General features: G+C 35.1%; 1 protein-coding gene and 1 pseudogene across 1 annotated transcript; one reads left to right on the top strand and one right to left on the bottom strand.

Annotated features, from left to right (window-relative positions):
* Positions 1–1,352: 1,352 nt before the first annotated feature.
* LOC110714926 lies at positions 1,353–3,297 on the top strand (annotated as a pseudogene).
* Positions 3,298–13,847: 10,550 nt separating this feature from the next.
* LOC110714804 (30S ribosomal protein S1 homolog A-like) lies at positions 13,848–19,184 on the bottom strand. Its single transcript, XM_021893355.1, has 10 exons — positions 18,529–19,184; positions 17,694–17,853; positions 16,922–16,983; positions 16,463–16,622; positions 16,247–16,367; positions 15,683–15,764; positions 15,479–15,579; positions 14,669–14,747; positions 14,526–14,576; positions 13,848–14,258 (listed from the first exon to the last, which is right to left on the bottom strand). Exons 1-10 carry the CDS (start codon positions 18,811–18,813, stop codon positions 14,175–14,177), a joined length of 1,185 nt encoding a protein of 394 aa, XP_021749047.1. The 5' UTR covers positions 18,814–19,184; the 3' UTR covers positions 13,848–14,174.
* Between the last annotated feature and the right edge of the window lie 947 nt (positions 19,185–20,131).

Here is a 20,131-nt window from a genome sequence, read left to right as displayed (position 1 = left end):
ATTTCTTGTAGTGATTGTGTAGTTGTGTTTGTGTATGTACATCCTTTATAATTGTTGTGCGCATATGTATGTGTTGCCGTGTTAGGTGTTACTAGGATACTTTCTTATCGTGTAGGAGAGCATCCACACCTTTGTTCTTCCTCCTCTTTTACCTTGACAAATATCACAATGCGTGCTACTTTTCGATTTTTCACGTAATTGGATTCACTGAACTTCTTGATTCCTATATATGAAACTTTTTTAAGCTATTAGTTGAACCTAACTCTTAAGAAACTTTATTATATGAGTTTGTCATCTTGGAGTATTTCTAATAATTATGTTATGAGTGGCCGAGTGGGAGGTTATCCCTGTAGAAAGAATAAGAAGCTGATGTATTGTTTATATTATAAACAATTGGATATGACTTATGAAATGGGCTAAGTGTTGTTTTGGACAAGTGGGCTAAGTGGCTTATATACTACGTATATTTATAATAAAAGTCTTAGCCACTTGACACAAACACGTAAGATAAAAGCCTAATATAAATATCCGTTCTCCACCCTTTTTCTATGAGGGGAATAACCTTTTTAGAAAAATGTTCTTCGTACACGCGTAGATTCTCCTTTGTTTTGTTATTCCGATTAATTTTTCACCAACATGTCCAAACTATTTTTAATTAAAACTAATTAATAACCATTGTTTGGACTTAAGCTAATTAAAACTATTAAACCCATTACATGCCCATTACATATTTCTCACAATATGACTAACTTATTGTTTAAATAAATAATAAATAAATAAAAAGAAGTTGCCATTTAACTATAAATTGGTGATCACTTTTCTTCAAAAAAATAAAAATAAATTGGTGATCACTTGATGTAGGGCATGTTCACATTGATTGAACTGAGCTAAATTGAATTTATTAGAGCTGAACTGAAATTTAACTGAACTAAAATGAATATTTATAAGAGAAGGAAATTAGGAACTGGACTGAACTAAACTGAACTTATTAGAGCTAAATTGAGCTGAATTGAACTTATTAGAGCTGAACTGAACTAAAAATAATCGTATCAGTACAGGCCCGTAATATAATAACAATAAACCATAGTCAAAGTTGATAAAAAAAAAAAAGTCAAGTGTCCCAATTTTTTTTTTGAAATGAAGGGAGTACTTATAGTCTGTTCCCTTCGCATTAATTTCATTTCAATTCATTTTTTAATTTCCTTCTCACATAGAATATTCAGTTCAGTTCAATCAAGTGAATCAAAACAGGCCTTTACTAGAAAGTACTCTATTCCATATGGTTTTACATTCATACAATGATTTTTTTTTTTCTTAGAAATATTTATACCATAAATTAATATGAGATGGTTTCAACTTCCATGGTCGGAAAAATGTTAAACAAAATATGCTTTACACGTAGCCAAAGAAAATAAATTGGCCATTGACTAGAAAGTATGTCTACTCACTTCCCAAAAAGCCCAAAACCAACAAATTGAAAAGGTTCAAACAAAAAACAATACTTGTACAAAGTTGCACAACAAAAACAATAACAAAAATCTCAAAACTCCAATTGCAGAGAGAGAAAGATGGAAGGAAGTGAGGAGAAAAACAGTGTCAGTCTCGAAGATTTGAAGTTAAAAATGGCGGATTTTGCTAAGGAAAGAGATTGGGATCAATTTCATAGCCCAAGAAATCTCCTTTTAGCTTTGGTAATTTTCTTAAACCCCATTTTATTTTATGCTAAACCCTAGAAATTTCTACCAATTAAACCATTTTTTTTTGTTTTCTCTTATTTTTTTGTTGTATTGTGATAATACTACTTGTTTCTTGCTTTATTAATACATTATTCAATGTAGAAATTATTTTTCTTTTGTATATGCATTGGTTTTTTGTATTTTTAAGGGGAGCTTTCAGCAAAGTTTGTTACTTTTGCAAATTTCTGGGAAACTCAAAAACTTTTTCTAGTCACAATAATTATTGAGTTTTTGAGTTTTTCTTTGCACTTTTAAAAATAGAACCTTTTTTTTTTTTTTTTGAAAAATTTATCAGTTCATTAGTGTTTCAAGGATTTTTTGAATGCCCATTTGGGTTAGAATTATTGGTTTTCTGGGTTTTGGATTGTAAGATGAAAGGTGGAAAATTGAAGGAAAATACAAAAAACTCCAAAAATGGCTAAATCTTGTGGTCCTTGTACCATAGTAGTAGTAGTAGATGATCTGAGACAAAAGTACTCCTAGCTAATTGTGTGTCATGCACATAATTATAATTTTATTTAGTTTTGTGGGAAAATTGAAATTGATTATAATGTTCAAGAAAAGATGATTATCATGTTCACAATCTAACACCTAGTAAATCGACATAGTTGTCCTTAAATAATCAAGTTAACGAACGATTGATTGACGTGGGGCTCATTCGATAATTCAATAGCAAACATTTAGCAATGCTTCAATTTTTCGATATAATATGCTTATCATGTTTGTGATCCTAACATCTAGTACATTGACAAAATTATACCTTGATCAAGTCAAGGAACAATTGATTGATGTGGGTCTTGTTAAATCAAAGGAACATATTGGCTATATTGTGGACAATTTAAATGCTTATAATTTCAAGAAAAGATGTTAATCATGCTTGCTATCTAAATCTAACACCTAATAAATCAACAAAATTGTCCGTCAAACAAGTAAAGTAATATTAGACTTGTTGTTTGTTCGATAAATTGATAGCTAACATGTTAGCTATTTCGCCTTACTCTTACTGATCAGTGTCGCCGTTGATTTTCTTACAGGTTGGGGAAGTAGGAGAACTATCTGAGATATTTCAATGGAAAGGGAGGTGCCAAGAGGATTACCAGGTTGGAAGGAAGAAGAGAAGCAACATTTAGGAGAAGAGCTATCTGATGTGCTACTATACCTTGTAAGACTCTCTGATATTTGTGGGGTTGATCTTGGTAAAGCTGCCCTTAGAAAGCTTGAGCTTAATGCCCTTAAATACCCAATTAACCTCGCTAAGGGCTCTTCAAAGAAGCTTAATTACAACAACAATAACAACAACAACCCTGTTGATAACCCTGTTGATAAAAAGCACAAGCTTAATGAATCTTAATTAAGCTTATTTGACTAGGTCACCTTTTATCATCTGTCATTTTCAGTTATATGCCCTTTTAATTTTTAGATTTTAGACTGACCCCCCCAATTATGTTTTCCCCTTTTGATCTTTTTGGGGTGGATGGACCTGCCTTTTGGGGTTTTTAGATCCTACTATGAATCTTGTGTATAAATTCTATGATCTAATAGTAATTCAACGATTGCTTTATGAGTAATTATTCTCATGGTTATCCTTTTTGGCATTTTGAGCTATTTATTTGTGTGGTGTGATTATTGCCTTAGTGGTAACTTACTCGTCAGCTTCTCGAGTTTTATCCTTATGAAGGTTCAACTTGAACGAGTTTGCCCTGAACTTGAACGGGTTTGCCATGAACTTGAACTTTACTTGGTATAACAAGTCTGTGTAACAAACAAAATTGTGCTTGGCTCATAAAAGCGCATTCCAACTTTTGTTTAATGCATCTTCTATTATTCTTGTATTTCAACATTAAACAAATTGCCTTAGTGAAAATCTCCTAAATGTTTATAGAGGAATTACAAATTAAGTATTGTATTATTTTACATTTAGCATTAGGAATTGCAAGCAAAGCTAATACGCAGTACTATTTCTTAGGACGAAGCTTGCAAACTGCTTGTATTTACTTCACTTGAGTTAGGCTGGAGCTCAAATCTTTTTGCCAGCTGAATTGAGCAAGGTGTTTCAATCTTGAGCTTGCGTCATAGACTCATAGCTTTTCCAGTCGATCCAACCAGCCAAGTCAAACCCGAGTATTGCTTGTCTTGTTATGATCCCTAGCAAACACTTGGCCCTGGGTTGTATTTCAAGTAAATGAACCCATATACTAATGACAAAAATATATTGGTATAGTTGATGTCAATCAGATTTATAGTGCAATTAACATACTCTTGAGTCTTGACCCAAATTATAATATCTTGACAAATGGGTGCTTAATCTGTGCATGAATACACTCTGGGGTGGTATTGAGCCTTAGAAAAAGTCCTTCACACACATCTCTCTCTCTCTTTATCAAAGCACAGAAACAAGCTCAAAGCAGAGCTTTGATTATTTTTTTGGTTTTTATAACATTATGTCCTCTATCTGATGTACTGTAACTTTTTTCCGCTGATCTGAAGTTCTTATATTGATCAGGCTAAATTTCTTTCAAGGGATTGACATACTAGTATAAAGTTAGCCTCCCATTACTTCGGTGTCTTTGACTCTTTGCTCATTTAGCATGGAATTTCAAGTGCCTCTATATGACTAGATTTTTTTGAGCCTTAGAAATGCTAGGGGGATGATGATTGATTAATTTACATCTTTTCGGTGGTATATAGCACTATAATACTCAACCAACCGAGTGGCACTTTCTAATGACATGTATTGGAGGGAACGTACCGAAGATGAGTAGTGGATTATAAGGGCTAAGCACACCAATGGGAGGGAGAAGTAGCGACAATAGCATGGTGAAGGATAGTGCGGCCAAGATGTTAGGAGGCAGCCGAGCAGCAACAAAGGGTTACAATGTCGAGTACGTTTGCTAATAATCAAATCTATCAACTCCTTTGGGAGTCGGTTTAGGTGCTTATCCGTGAGAAATAATCACTCTCGTGCTTGTATCAAGGCTGAATCCTCCAAAATTTCTCAAAAAGCGTGCATATTTCCTTCAATTTTGGAATTTTTTGCCTTTTTTTCACCCGGAATAAAAAATTGCCGAAATATTTACCATGATCCCTAATACCTCCGGGAGTCCAATTGGCTAGGTGGAACCATCCAATTTGCCTTTAAACGACCAATTTACCAGTTTACAACTTGCACCGATTTCATTAACTCAAGCTTACCACGAACATTTATAAACACATATAATGATCATATATGGATCCAAACGGCATTATATGACCCTAAGATGTATCCCCTAAAATCTCAATACTTTTCGACACTGGGCCCTGAAACATTCGAAATTTCTCAAAAAACGTGAATATTAGCCTTCAATTTTGGAATTTTTGGACTTTTTTCGTCCGGATATATAAATTATCGAAATGTTTACCATGGTCCCAAACGACCAATTTATTGGTTTACAACTTACACTGATTTCATTAATTCAAGCCTATCACGAACATTTATGACAACAAATAATAATCATATATGCTTCCAAACGACATTATATGACCCCGAGATGTATTCCCTAAATTTCAAGACTTTTTAACACTGGGCCCCGAAAACTCCAAAAATTCTCAAAAAGCGTGGATATAAAAATTGCTGAAATAAAAATGGCTGAAACTTCATTTTTTTGAATTTCTTTACTTTTTTTCGCCCGGAAATAAAAATTGCTGAAATGGTTACCATTGTCTCTAATACCCTCCGGGAGTCCAATTGGGTGGGTGTAACCATCCAATTTGCCTTTGAACGACCAATTTACCGGTTTACAACTAGCACATATTTCATTAACTCAAGCCTACCACGAACATTTATGACAACAAATAATGATCATATATGGTTCCAAATGGTATTATATGACCCCGAGATGTATCATAGAATTTCAAGACTTTTTGACACCGGTCCCCGTAACCTCCAAAATTTCTCAAAAAGCGTGGATATGAGCCTTCAATTTTGGAATTTTCTGACTTTTTTTCGTCCGGAAATAAAAATTGCTGAAATGTTTACCATGGTCCCTAATATACTCCGGGAGTCCAATTGGGTGGGTGGAACCATCCAATTTGCCTTTAGACGACTAATTTACCGGTTTACAACTTGCACCGATTTCATTATTTCAAGCCTACCACGAACATTTATGGCAACAAATAATGATCATATATGGTTCCAAATGGTATTATATGACCCCAAGATGTATCTCATAGAATTTCAAGAATTTTTGACACCGGCCCCGAAACCTCCAAAATTTCTCAAAAAGCGTGGATATTAGCCTTCAATTTTGGAATTTTTTTACTTTTTTTCGTCCGAAAATAAAAATTGCCGAAATGTTTCCCATGGTCCTTAATACCCTCCAGAAGTCCAATTGGGTTGGTGGAACCATCCAATTTGCCTTTAAACGGCCAATTTATTACCGATTTACAACTTGCACGGTTTTCATTAACTCAAGCCTATTACGAACATTTATGACAACATATAATGATCATATATGGTTCCAAACGACATTATATGACCCCGAGATGTGTCCCCTAAAATATTAATAATTTTCTACACCGGGCCCCGAAACCTCCAAAATGTCTCAAAAAACGTGGATATTAGCCTTTGATTTTGAAATTTTTTGATTTTTTTTGTCCGGAAATAAAAATTGCCGAAATAATTACCATGGTCCCTAATACCCTCCGGGAGTCCAATTGGGTGGGTGGAACCAACAAATTTGTCTTTAAACAACCAATTTACCGGTTTACAACTTGCACCGATTTCATTAGCTCAAGCCAACCACGAACATTTATGACAACATATAATGATCATATATGGTTCCAAACGACATTATATGATCCGAGATGTATCCCCTAATTCTTAAGGTTTTTCGACATTGAGCCCCAAAATCTCCAAAATTAATCAAAAAGTGTGGATATTAGCCTTAAATTTTGGAATTTTTTGACTTATTTTAGCCCGGAAATAAAAAATTTCTGAAATGTTAACCATTGTCCGTAATACCCTTCGGGCGTCCAATTGGGTGGGTGGAACTATCCAATTTTCCTTTAAACGACCAGTTTATCGGTTTACAACTTGCACTGATTTCATTAACGCAAGCCTACCACGAACATTTATGACAAAATATAATGATCATATATAGTTCCAAACGGCATTATTTGACCTCGTGATGTATTCTCTAGAATTTCAATACTTTTCGACACCGAGCCCCAAAACCTCCAAAATTTCCCAAAATGCGTGGATATTAGACTTCAATTTTGGAATTTTTTGACTTTTATTGGCCCGGAAATAAAAAATTCCATAAAGTTTACAATAGTCCCTAATACCCTTCGGGAGTACACCTGGCTGGATGGAACTATCCAATTTTCCTTTAAATAGCCGATTTACCGGTTTACAACTTGCACCGATTTCATTAACTCAAGCCTACCACGTACATTTATGACAACAAATAATGATCATATTGAAGGATTTATGTCATCGTCGTGTGCAATTACTAGATATATAAATGGATTAAATTATGGAGATAATTAAGTTCGAACATTTGGGTCGTCTTTTTATCATATATAGGTAGAGGTACTAACGATCTTTGGGCTAGTAAAATAGCCCAAAGTCCCAAAGCCCAATTGAACGGATCCTATAAGGTCACACAAAGGGTCTAGATCGAGCACGAGAGGACAAGGCCCATGATGGGCCTCATCCTCTAGTGTGGCCGGCCATGTGGAGTAAGTTTGAGGGTTTTGGGCTTCCTAACCCTAGTCTAATTATAATGTGATTATAAATAAATTAGGTGCCTAGGGTTTGCAGTAACTTGAATTCAGTTGATCAGTAAGATCAAAACCCAAATTAGCAAACACGAGACCAACCCTCTAAAACTCTCCTCTCTCTCCTCCTCGGCACCGGTTGTGGTGGTTCGTGGTGGTCGATCGGCTTAGTCCATTAAAGGTGGTGATCGCAGTTTTCCTCAATCATTCGACCAATCTAGTATTGGTGGACGACTCGTTCGAAGCTCGTGGACTAAATAGAGGAGCAACGCCTGGGTTCTATTCTCTCCATGATTTGTCAATCAATTGCTACGTGAAATTCACGCTTCAAAGGTATGATTATGTGTCTTGTGTGTTATGCATGTGTTCTTGGGATTAAGTACTTGATTGAATATGATTCATGATTTTCCGCTGCGTAGTACATATAAACTCCTACACATATATGGTTCCAAACGACATTATATGACCTCGAAATGAATTCCCTAAAATTTCAAATACTTTTCGACATCGGGCTCCGAAACCGCCAAAATTTCTCAAAAAGCGTGGATATTACACTTCAATTTTGGAATTTTTTAACTTTTTTTTGCCCGAAAATAAAAATTGCCGAAATGTTTACCATGGTCCCTAATACCCTTCACGAGTCCAATTGGGTGGGTGGAACCATCCAATTTGCCTTTAAACAACCTATTTATCGGTTAATAACTTGCACCGATTTCATTAACTCAAGCCTACCACGAACATTTATGACAACAAATAATGATCTTATAAAGTTCCAAATGGCATTAAATGACCCCGAGATGTATCCCCTAGAATTTCAGGACTTTTCGACACCAGGCCTCGAATCCTCCAAAATTTCTCAAAAAGCGTGGATATTAGCCTTCAATTTTGAAATTTTCGGCTTTTTTCGCTCAGAAAAAAAATTGCCGAAATGTTTACTATGGTCCTTAATACCGTCTGGGAGTCCCATTGGTTGGGTGTAACCATCCAATTTGCCTCTAAACGACAAATTTGCCAATTTACAACTTGCACTGATATCATTAACTCAAGCCTACCACGAACATTTATGACAATATATGATGATCATATATGGTTCCAAACTGCATAATATGACCCCGAGATGTATCCCTTAAAATTTCAAGACTTTTCGACACCAGGCCCCGAAACCGATAAAATTTCTCAAAAGCGTGGATATTAGTCTTCAATTTTGGAATTTTTTTACTTTTTTACGTTCGGAAATAAAAAATTTCGAATTGTTTATCATGGTCCATTGTAACACCCTAGAAATTCCTTTCCTTTAAAATACCTGTTTTACTCTTTTAAAATACGAAATAGGAAATTCTAAGACATTACCGCCACCGTGAATACGGCTAAGGCAATTATCAATGACACACAGCGGAAGACTAATTTCAAAACCATTCAAAAACAAGTCAGCTTAAGAAATCAACCAAACGAAAGTAAAGTCAACGAAAGTCAAATAAAATCAACCTACAACTTGGAACCATTATAGGCCCTTATTAAAACCAAACCAAATTCAAAACCCTTTTCGTTAGTCATGCATAGTAATATTATCATAAATAGTTAAAGCGATAAACACATCATATACTTATGGAAACTAGCATAATATGCTATTCACTCATGCCCATTCATGAATATGCTTCAACACATGAAAAGCTTATCTCTACCTATTTCCACTACTCTCCATTAAAAATGGGTCATCATAGGGCCAATAAACACACAAAACACTCAATCAGCAAAGCTGAGTACATAAGCGCAATTAACACACTAGCATACAATTCTCTATCAACACACTACTTACCTTGTTGCACCTATTTTTCAAGCATACCACATTCAATAAAAATTCTCACTAGACAATAAATAATTTATTTAGCGTTGATTACGCATCGAACGGGTTTCCCACTAACCTCCCCCAATAAATTGAAGTTACTGACACGGGAGCTAACCGTGCCAGCATCAAAAACCACATATAGGTGGCGGAATTCCTGCGCATAATAATAATAAAAGGAATGTACAGCGTCCTGTACTCCAGTAGAAGTTATGGTTAAATACAAAACCCCATAACTCCCCCCATATGTTCATACTCGAGGTATATACGTTCCAAGAGTTTTGGTGCGTAATCTCTTTTACTTTACGTTATTTACAGATTATTAAACTCAGTGATGAACCTCAAACCATAATCATTCAATCAACAATGATTATTCAAACAATCAAACACACCAATTTAATTCTTGAATAATTAGTGACCACATAATATTTAATGTTGAATCCTTTTTAATTCTACCTCGGTGCCAATGACACCTTAAACGCATAAAGCGCCACAAATCTTATCCCTCGGTGTTAAAAACACCTTAAGTGCACTAAGGCACCAACATACAATTTATTCCTCGTGTACATAGACACATATATAACTCTTTCCTCATGCTTATAACATCAATAAAAATTATATGAAACATAATAAAATTCTTTTTCAATATTCCAAACCAAATTAAACATTTAGTTTAATTAAACATGCTCTAAAATTTCATTAAAACTCCATAAAGATACAATCTTTAACCTTTATTACCACTTACAATCAATGGGTATATAAAACCCCCAAATCAATTGTAAGTTAGAACCCTAAAAATCAACACTTTAATAATTAAAACCCTAACTTTTAATACTTCATAAAATCTGAAAATTTAACACTTTATAATCTAAAATTTATCATCTTTAATCATTATATTAAAATATAATTACCAAACATACTAATAATATTTAAACAATTAAAATCAAAAACCAAAATTATAAATAGTTAGAACAATAATTAAAACAAGAGGAGAGAGAATGGAGGAAGACCACCGATGGTTGTTGGGGTGGCTACAGCCGCCGGCTGCTGGTGGTCGACGGAAGGTGATCGTCCGACAAGGTGGTCCGGCGGCTGGAGGGTGACTTGGCAGTGGGTTCATGGAACCCACCCATGGACTTCACGTAAGGGGAACAAGAGAAAAAAAAATGGAAGGGAAAAAGAAGGAAAAAGAAAGAAAAAGGAAAAAGGAAAAGGGAAAAGAAAAGGAAAAATAAGGAGAAACTAACCTTTTAACTTGTTGACTTTGTGTGGGAAAATTTTGGGGATAAATGGAGTATTTATAGTGTAGAGTAGGTTAGGGTATGTTTGGGTTTCATAAAAATAATGGACTTAAATGATGAAATAGGTGGCCCAAAAGTAAAAATAGGATGATTGGGTTCATAATAAAGATGGGCTACGTTTGGATTAAATACTTATTGACCCAAATATAAATACTTGCTTTATTTATAATCCAATAATTAAAATAGTTTGACCAAAAATATATTTTATAACTAAATAAATAATTTATAAAATACATTAAAAATACGGGGTATTACATCCATAATACCCTCCGGGAGTCCAATTGGGTTGGTGGAACCATCCAATTTGCCTTTAAACAGCCAATTTAATTACCGGTTTACAACTTGCACAAATTTCATTAACCTAAGCCTACCACGAACATTTATGACAACAAATAATGATCATATATGGTTCCAAACGGAATTATATGACCCCGAAATGTATCCCATAGAATTTCAAGACTTTTTGACACCGGGCCCCGAAACCTCCAAAATTTCTCAAAAAACGTGGATATTAGCCTTCAATTTTGGAATTTTCTGACATTTTTCGTCCAGAAACAAAAATTGCTGAAATGTTTACCATGGTCTCTAATTCCCTCCGGGGGTCCAATTAGGTGGGTGGAGCCATCTAATTTGCCTTTGAACGACCAATTTACCGGTTTACAACTTGCACATATTTCATTAACTCAAGCCTACCTCGAACATTTATGACCACAAATAATGATCATATATGGTTCCAAACGGTATTATATGACCCCGAGATGTATCCCATAGAATTTCAAGACTTTTCGACACCGGGCCCCGAAACCTCCAAAATTTCTCAAAAAGCGTGAATATTAGCCTTCAATTTTTGAATTTTCTGACTTTTTTTCCTGCGGAAATAAAAATTGCCGAAATTTTTACCATGGTCCCTAATACCCTCCGGGAGTCCAATTGGGTGGGTGGAACCATCTAATTTGCCTTTAAACTGCCATTTTGGTTACTGATTTACAACTTGCACGGTTTTCATTTAACTCAAGCATACTACGAACATTTATGACAACATATAATGATCATATATGGTTCCAAACGGCATTATATGACCCCGAGATGTGTCCCCTAAAATATTAATACTTTTCTACTCCGGGCCCCGAAACCTCCAAAATTTCTCAAAAAACGTGGATATTAGCCTTCGATTTTGAATTTTTTTGATTTTTTTTGTCCGGAAATAAAAATTTCCTAAATGTTTACCATGGTCCCTAATACCCTCCGGGAGTCCAATTGGGTGGGTGGAACCATCCAATTTGCCTTTAAACGACTAATTTACCGGTTTACAACTTGCATCGATTTCATTATTTTAAGCCTACCACGAACATTTATGACAACAAATAATGATCATATAAGGTTCCAAACGGCATTATATGACCCCAAGATGTATCCCATAGAATTTCAAGACTTTTCGACACCGGGCCCCAAAACCTCCAAAATTTCTCAAAAAATGTGGATATTAGCCTTCAATTTTGGAATTTTTTGACTTTTTTTCGTCCGGAAATAAAAATTGCCAAAATATTTACCATGGTCCCTAATACCCTCCAGGATTCCAATTAGGTGTGTGGAACCATTCAATTTGCTTTTAAACGGCCAATTTACCGGTTTACAACTTGCACCGATTAACCGGTTTACAATGGCCAATTTAATTAATTTGCACCGAATTCGACTTAAACCGAAATTGACTCAAACCCGTTTTATCCCTTTAAAGCCCAAATTTAACCTGATTTGTTACTCACCTGAATTCAACCCGACTCGTTTCTAACCCGACCCGAATTTAACCCGACCTGTTACAAACCCAACTTGTTATTGACCTGACCCAAATTCAACCCGAATTGTTATTGACTCGACCGGAATTTTACCATAACTATTACTTACCCAACCCAAAAATTCAACCGATCTGTTACTTACCCGACTCGAAATTAACACGACTTATTATTGACCCGACCTAAATTCAATCCAAATTGTTCCTGATCCGATTTCAAATCACCTTAAATGCAATTTAGACCACCTTATTATTGTTGATCAAAGCATTTTGTCTTGGGAGACCAAGTCGGTCCAAGCCAACAAAAGATAGGAGCATCATCCTCAAATTTAAGAGTTAAATATAGTACTCGTATATATTTGTTGTATGGTCAAAGGAGATAATTATCTTCCTAAATTATAGACTATAGTTCCCTAGTATATTGCCATATATATTATAGTTAGAGGAAATAATTAGCTTGATAAAAATGATAATCATCTAATTATAGAATTATAGTTAGTTGAACTCGAATATGACCTGACTTGGAAATGACCCGACCTGATTTTAACCTGCAAATGATTGACTTGAACATAACCAGACTTGAATCCGAGAATGACCCGACTTGGAAATGACCCAACTTGATTATAACCCGTAAATTATTGACTTGAATCGAACCTGACTTGAACTCGAGAATGACCCAACTTATAAATGACCCGACCTGATTATAATCCGCAAATTATTGACTTGAACCGAACTCGAATCAAACTCGAGAATGACCCGACCTGATTCAAATCCGCAAGTTCTTGACTTGAACCGGACCCGACTCGAACCCGAGAATCACCCTAACCTGTGAAAACCCGAATTAAAACCGACCTATTGTTCACCCGACCCGAATGTAACCCGACCTGTATTAACCCGACCTAAACCCGATAAGAAGTATGACCCGACGTGACCCGACTCAAGCATGATCTAACCAAACCTGACCCGCATAGGTTATGGAATTAATCTGAGTTGACCCGATCCACTCTTACCCGACCCAAACCCGACCCGTTTATCCGAATTGACAGCTCTAGTATCAATAATGTTGGCTTCTAATTAAACCAACATTGTGTATGTTACCTTAAAGTGCGTTGCTATTGATACTGCAGTCATACATAGTTGTTAAATGTCACCCTCATTTTACATACTAACGCCCTCATTTTAGACTTGAATAATCAAAGACTCATAATTGAATAGCTCTGGTGCTTATATAAAAAAAAATATTGCGTTATTTTTATGAAAATTACCCAAGCAGCATCATTTTTTTCTAAACCAAATGCTACGTAGGTTACACTAGCATCATTTTTTCAGCATCATACATCTTAGCCATTGTTGAAGAGTAAAATAATTCATGAATGAAGTAATCTTACGAACTTATAACAAGAGCCATGATAACCCAGTCATAAGACAGACAAAATCAGGTTTTTCTTTCCAAAGAAGCCCCTTTATAATTAGACAAGATTTGCAAGGGAAAGTAACATTAAAAAAATTTTAAAATTTTGTTGATGTCAATAGTATGAATTACAATCTCTCTTTCTCCCTTTTGGCTTCCCTTCATTTTCTGACATGACATAGCACACCGTATATACCGATTAACCGTATAGGATCAATGAACACATTGAGTAACATATTTGGGAAGGATCTGTAGATTCAAAAACTATTAAATTTGTTGCTCATATCTGTACTGTACACTGGTAGAGACATAGCGAGAAAATTGTTGACATTTGAAATCATGGAACACGTTCAAGCACCCGCTGTAATGCTTTTTTGATACCTTCCTGATCAAGAGACGTAGTCATCTGTATTTCCTGAACCTGCAAGAGAAGAAAAAAGCTATAACATACCATTGAGCAGTGATCAGATGAGAAGTATTGCATGAGTGGAGTGGCTGGGTGGGAAGAAGTGACACCGATAGTCTGATAGGCCATGCACGGTGCAGGTATGCTTGAGTACAAGCACAGGCAAGTTTTTAAAGTTCTATGGCAAATTTAGGGGTATGGGAGTTTATTGTCTACACTACAAAATATATATTGCTGGGAAAAATGTATTTGGGAAGGAGATGAAGATGTGAAACCACATACCTGTCTTCCAGCACGAGCAAGTAAGATGTACTGGTTGTCAATTGCTGGTGCCTGTCAAATGATATTGAGAAGTTCAAGGCTTAGGCAATGACATGAAAGAACGCAGCTAAGTACTTAGATTAGTTGACAGAAAAGACACTAACGTTAGAAAGCCAGAGCTGGAGATCTTGTGAAACAACCCGTTTCTCAAAGCCTTGCCGTCTGATTCTGACATCACTTATACTGCACAAAAAAGTAATCCTTGAAGGATAGTAACATAATAGTCGCAAATTCAGCAGAATAAAATGATGTGCAAAGACACCCAAGTAAACTAGAAAAAATTAAAACTACAAATGCAATCCTACCAAAGCCTTAAACTGGTGAAAGCGAATTGGAGTATATTGTATTTGTATGTTAATAAATCAAATTAACAGCTGATCTTTGCATTTCATAAGGATCAAAGAAAGCCAGCTGACGTAACCTTTAGTTTATGATTAGAGGACCAATTAGCCAGTGATTATTAAGTAGCAGATAAAGCGGGTAAGACACTTTCACTATCTAAATTAAGGGGAAAAAAATGAGCGGAAAAAAAAATGAGCAACATACTAAGTAATTATGATACTTAGTGGATACTGTCTACTCGTCAGAGTGTCAAGATACTATTCATTAATCAACTTGGTAACTCGAGCAAAGTTTCCTTTATTTCGGTCCAAAATGAAGTGCTGACTGCCAAGTGTCCATAGTCCCCATACTCGTGTGCCATAGGGTTTAGGATTCAACACGGGTATTTGAGATGAAATGAAAAGTCTCAACATAGCAGCAATAAGTGAAATATTTGCACATTATAGAGAATGGACAGGGTGGCGCAGGGGGGGGGGGTGGTGGGGGGATGCTGGCTCACGCATCACTAAATTAGTAAATAATAAGGATTAACGCTTATTGAGAAAAAAAGAACTAGGATTGGAAAACAATACCCCTCTTCCTCTAGCAACTCCTTAAATATTTCCTCAAGCCCTGGAAGTGGCTGAATATCAAAGTTTTCACTTGTGCCTGTAGAGTCAGGACTTGTACCATCCTGTTTCAAAATAAAGATTGAACCTTTTACTTTAAAATCAGAAGGGGGCAAACTTGATCCTTTAATGAATGAAATAGTGATTTGAAGTGACCATAAATCGTACCTGAGGAATTACTTTGTCCAAGGTCTCGAACAATGGATCTTCCTCCAGTTGTCTGATTGACAATGTAATCCTTGATTTCTCCCTGCATTAACCTTCTATGAGAACAGAGCTATACAGTAGAATTACTCGAAATATCGTGCAAACAAAAGAGAAAATAACAAGACTTTCATTCAACATGAGCACTCCCTACAACCCAAGGCAGATTTAACTATTTGTCGGAGTCTAGGGAGGTCCAGAATTAGGCAACAATACTAATGACAAGTCTAGGTAAAGTTTTTTGGAAGACCAAAGAAAACATTTTTATGAAATATGGTACAAAAGGAAAAACAAAATGGGAATGAGGTTCACAGACAAGTTTTGTCAAAGCAACCTAACCAATGTCGAACATAAGTCTTCACCTCCAGATATTCAACCAGGAAAGAAGAATAATTAGATAAACAGCCACAAAACATGGAGATGCCAAATATTATTTACTACCAAGATTATCAAATTCTAGCAAGCCACTATCCAAGCCTCCTAAGTGACACTACTAGCAGATTGTTATATACTTATAGTAATTTTTACCTGTCAATGTTAACAATTTTTACTCTTACAACATCACCCACTCTTAATACATCCCTGACATCTTGAACATAATCCCATGAAACTTCCGAAACATGTACTAAGCCAGTAAGATGGTATTTGCCTGCATAATATAAGTTGTATACATCAGGATGCCAAAAAAAAAAAAAAAAAAAAAAAAAAAAATCACAGTAACAACATTTTCAAGCATATATATACCATCAGGGAAGCGCAGATTGAGAAAGGCCCCATAGTCCTCAACCACACCGACTCTTGCCTCGAAGATATCCCCTTCTTTGATTTTCTCAGAGTACTTTGACCAAGTGGCCTCCTTCTCAGAGAATATCAATTTCTTACTATCTTCATCTACCTCAATCACCTATTCCAACAATGGCAGATAAAAGTTTGATAACATATCCTACGAGGGTTTGAAAACATAAACTATTCTTATATGGCAAAATAAGCCAGTTCAAAACATTATGATAGAAACATTCCATAAGTTTGGTAGGCAGACATTAAGAAGGCTCAACTTGCGCCTCTACAAGATTCAAGTTTTGAGGATCAATCTTTACTCCAGTACATTATGTGACCATAGATGCACCCAAACTTTACTCATGGCTTAAAAGGACAAGATCAGAAACACGAAGGTTTCTAGAATGAAATGCTTATATTAGTTACCTTCATGTAGATGACAGACCCAATAAGTCCTCTTGCAATCTGTTGTATTGTCTTATTTGGTTCTGCATCAAATGTCAGCCGTCAGCAATATAATTACTGAAAGTAACCATACTCGTCACATATCCATCATGGCAACCAAATATCCATGCTTTTCAACAATGTGAAAGTGTTCGCGTAAACAACAGCGACAAACTGTCAGCAATAAGTAACTGTAGACCATTTTATTACTTCATTCATGGCTTCCTTGCACATTGGTAGCACAGATTAACTATAGACCATTTCATTGTTTCAGATGTAACAGATATCATTGTTATGAACTAAGGAGAAAATTTAACCAGTAACATATTAAAATTGATGACAACAACAGCAACAACAAAACCTCAGTCCCAAAATGATTTAGGGTCGGCTAACATGAATCGTCATAAGGAACTAAATGATACCAAACAATCAAAGCCTTAATCCCATAAGAGGGGTAGGCTACATGAACCAAATTTGATTATTCCGTGTAGTCATCGACAAACGAACCATATGATATAAAGAATGCATATTAAAATTGATAACAAGCGAATATAATATTGAAAGGCCGATAAACTTCTACAGTATGAGTAGCCAACAACGGAGCAATTACAGACTGGAAATAATCCAAACCATGATAAAATCAAACAAAGATTCAATTTCTTCATAATTCAAAGCAAAATTGATTAAAGAATGTGTCAACAGTCCGTGTGCAGAACAAAGGGCAAAGTCATACAGAACAAAGAAAGTGAAGTACCTTCACTAGAATATGATGGACTCAACTGTGGAAAAGGAAGAAATCCGACAAGCGAATAGAAACGAATTAGCAAGCCACCATTATTGAAGCCTTCTACTCTTCCCTCGTAGATAGATCCAGTTTCTTTATACTTCTTAGCTGCTTCCCAGTCAGCAGGCCTCTATTTCTTCATAGCAATAGATGCATTAGCATATAGAAACAAAACAAGCATCCAAATCCAGATTAATTAATCACTCAAGAGGGGTTAAAAGAAGCTTTAACATTAACATTCCTCGAAATAGACTCTTAAGGGTAGTGATGTTGCTACTTTACCATAACCGAAAGGCGCAAAGTTTTTAATACTCCATAATTCTTCTAAATATATACCATCACAATCCAAAAGCCAAAGAATATTGAATATTTGAACTTCTTTACAGTCAAAACTAAAAATCAACTAACATGATTAACTTTAAATGCCATGTAAAGTTCATCAACTCACACAACTCAAGTACAACAATCTATATTCTAATACTCTTTAGCTCTCAATAATCAAACCATAGCACCATCCTAAAGACCTAAACACACCATAATTCTACATATCATCTACAATATATCTTGGTACATCCAATCAGACTAATAATTATCGATCATTATACAATAAGAGAATGCCAATTAGCTAAGTTAAACAAACTGAAAGTGGGTACAAACTAAAATTGAAACTTTAATTAGCAAATTCATTGTAAAATTCAAAAACCCCACAAAAATAAAATTAAAAAGTTGCAATCTTTTCTATCAAATATCCACAACAAAAGCAAAAATTAGAACATAAATTGAGAAAAGCTGAAATAAAACTCACCCGAATTGGACGAGGGGGTTCAAGAGACAAAGTAGAATCATCCAAATTTTCATCAATTTGAGCTTCAGAAGAAGCATTAGTTGGAGCAGCTTGAATTGGGTATCTATTAATTCCAGATTTACGGTACAAATTCAAGAGATTAATATTATTGTTATTTGTGAAATTATATGAAACATAAGATAAGGAACAAGAACTTGTAATTGAATCATTGGCTATATTTTGTGAATGAAAGCAAAGGTTTGTTAATGAGCCTACTCCTAAAGATGATACATTTAAAATTGGCATTTCTTGATTACAGTGTTTTTTTTTTGGGTTGTGAAAACTATAGATTTTCTGGGTTTATTGGGTTAGTGCCATTAGAGTGAGCTTGAATAGGGTCTATTTTTCTTTTTCTTTTCTTTTTTGGTGGTGATGAATAAAAAGATTAGTGTTTTCAAGCTATGTGTATTTTTTGTGCCCACAAAAAATGGTGGTATTTGAGATATGGAGTATGGACCCATTTTTTCTGTGTCATCCATTTTATGTTTAAGTTGATATTAAGATTAATATTGGGTTACCCAAATTTCTTGGATGTAAAGCCAATACAAGACTTCTCTACTTCATGATCTATATTCAAAGTACTTCAATATAGAAATATGGTTATATGAACATATCCTAGATTCCTAGACTGGCCGAGTGGGTACATGTTTGGTCAATCGGACATCTTTTCGACGGAGTATTTGAATTGAAAATGTTTAATTGATTGAAATGATAAACACTTTGAGTGTCTATTGTTCAAGTGATTCATTTAGAAGCCTGTAAGTAGAGATCATGAATGAAATGAGGTGTTAGTTTCTAATAGCACTACTAGTAGGATTGGACATATGATTCTTTTTTTCCTTTAAAATAGAACATATAAAATAGAAAATCAAAACTTAATGAATACATATTATATTGAATTAGATAAAAGACCCTCTAAGAATTTTGATTATTGTACAATGCCAAAAGTGGTCAGAATCTGCTTCGAACAGAACTGTTGTTTTTTTGGGTGAATTCTACTCTTTTGCTCTCTAATTTCGATCTCTTATTGTTTGTTGTTGTTGGTGGGTTGTTAAACATTTTGTAGACAGATTTGGGTTTATTTTACCCTCAATTATCAATAGAGAAGCTAGGGTGGACTCCTTAAACGGTCCCGTGGTTTTTATCTTTCACATCGAAGGGGTTTTCCACGTATAATCCGTGTGTGTTGATTATTGTTGTTTTCTTCCGATTATTATTGGTGTTAATATCATTTTGCTACTGCCTTATTGTTGTCTTGGTTGTGTTATATTGGTTGTGTGAGAATTTGGTTTGTTTGGATTGAATTTGGGTTGATTGTCTTGGTTGTGTGACATTGTGGATGTCGTAGTGACCCCTTCCGATCCCTACAAAAAGATATTGATTGAATGTACGTAGTTGCTCAATAAATCTCAAAAGGTTGATGACTACTCTTAAGTATAATTAAACATACATTTATCACATTCACATATACTTGTATTTTTTTTGGCATAGAGTGAGTCATGAAAACAAACAACATAGACGAAATTTGATCTACGTTATTTTCTTGAATACCACCTTTCAAAAC

The sequence above is a fragment of the Chenopodium quinoa genome, unplaced genomic scaffold (genome assembly GCF_001683475.1).
Source record: "Chenopodium quinoa cultivar QQ74 unplaced genomic scaffold, ASM168347v1, whole genome shotgun sequence".
Lineage (NCBI taxonomy): Eukaryota > Viridiplantae > Streptophyta > Magnoliopsida > Caryophyllales > Amaranthaceae > Chenopodium > Chenopodium quinoa.
Note: the sequence above shows the minus strand (reverse complement) of the source record. Positions and strands in the feature narration are given on the sequence as shown.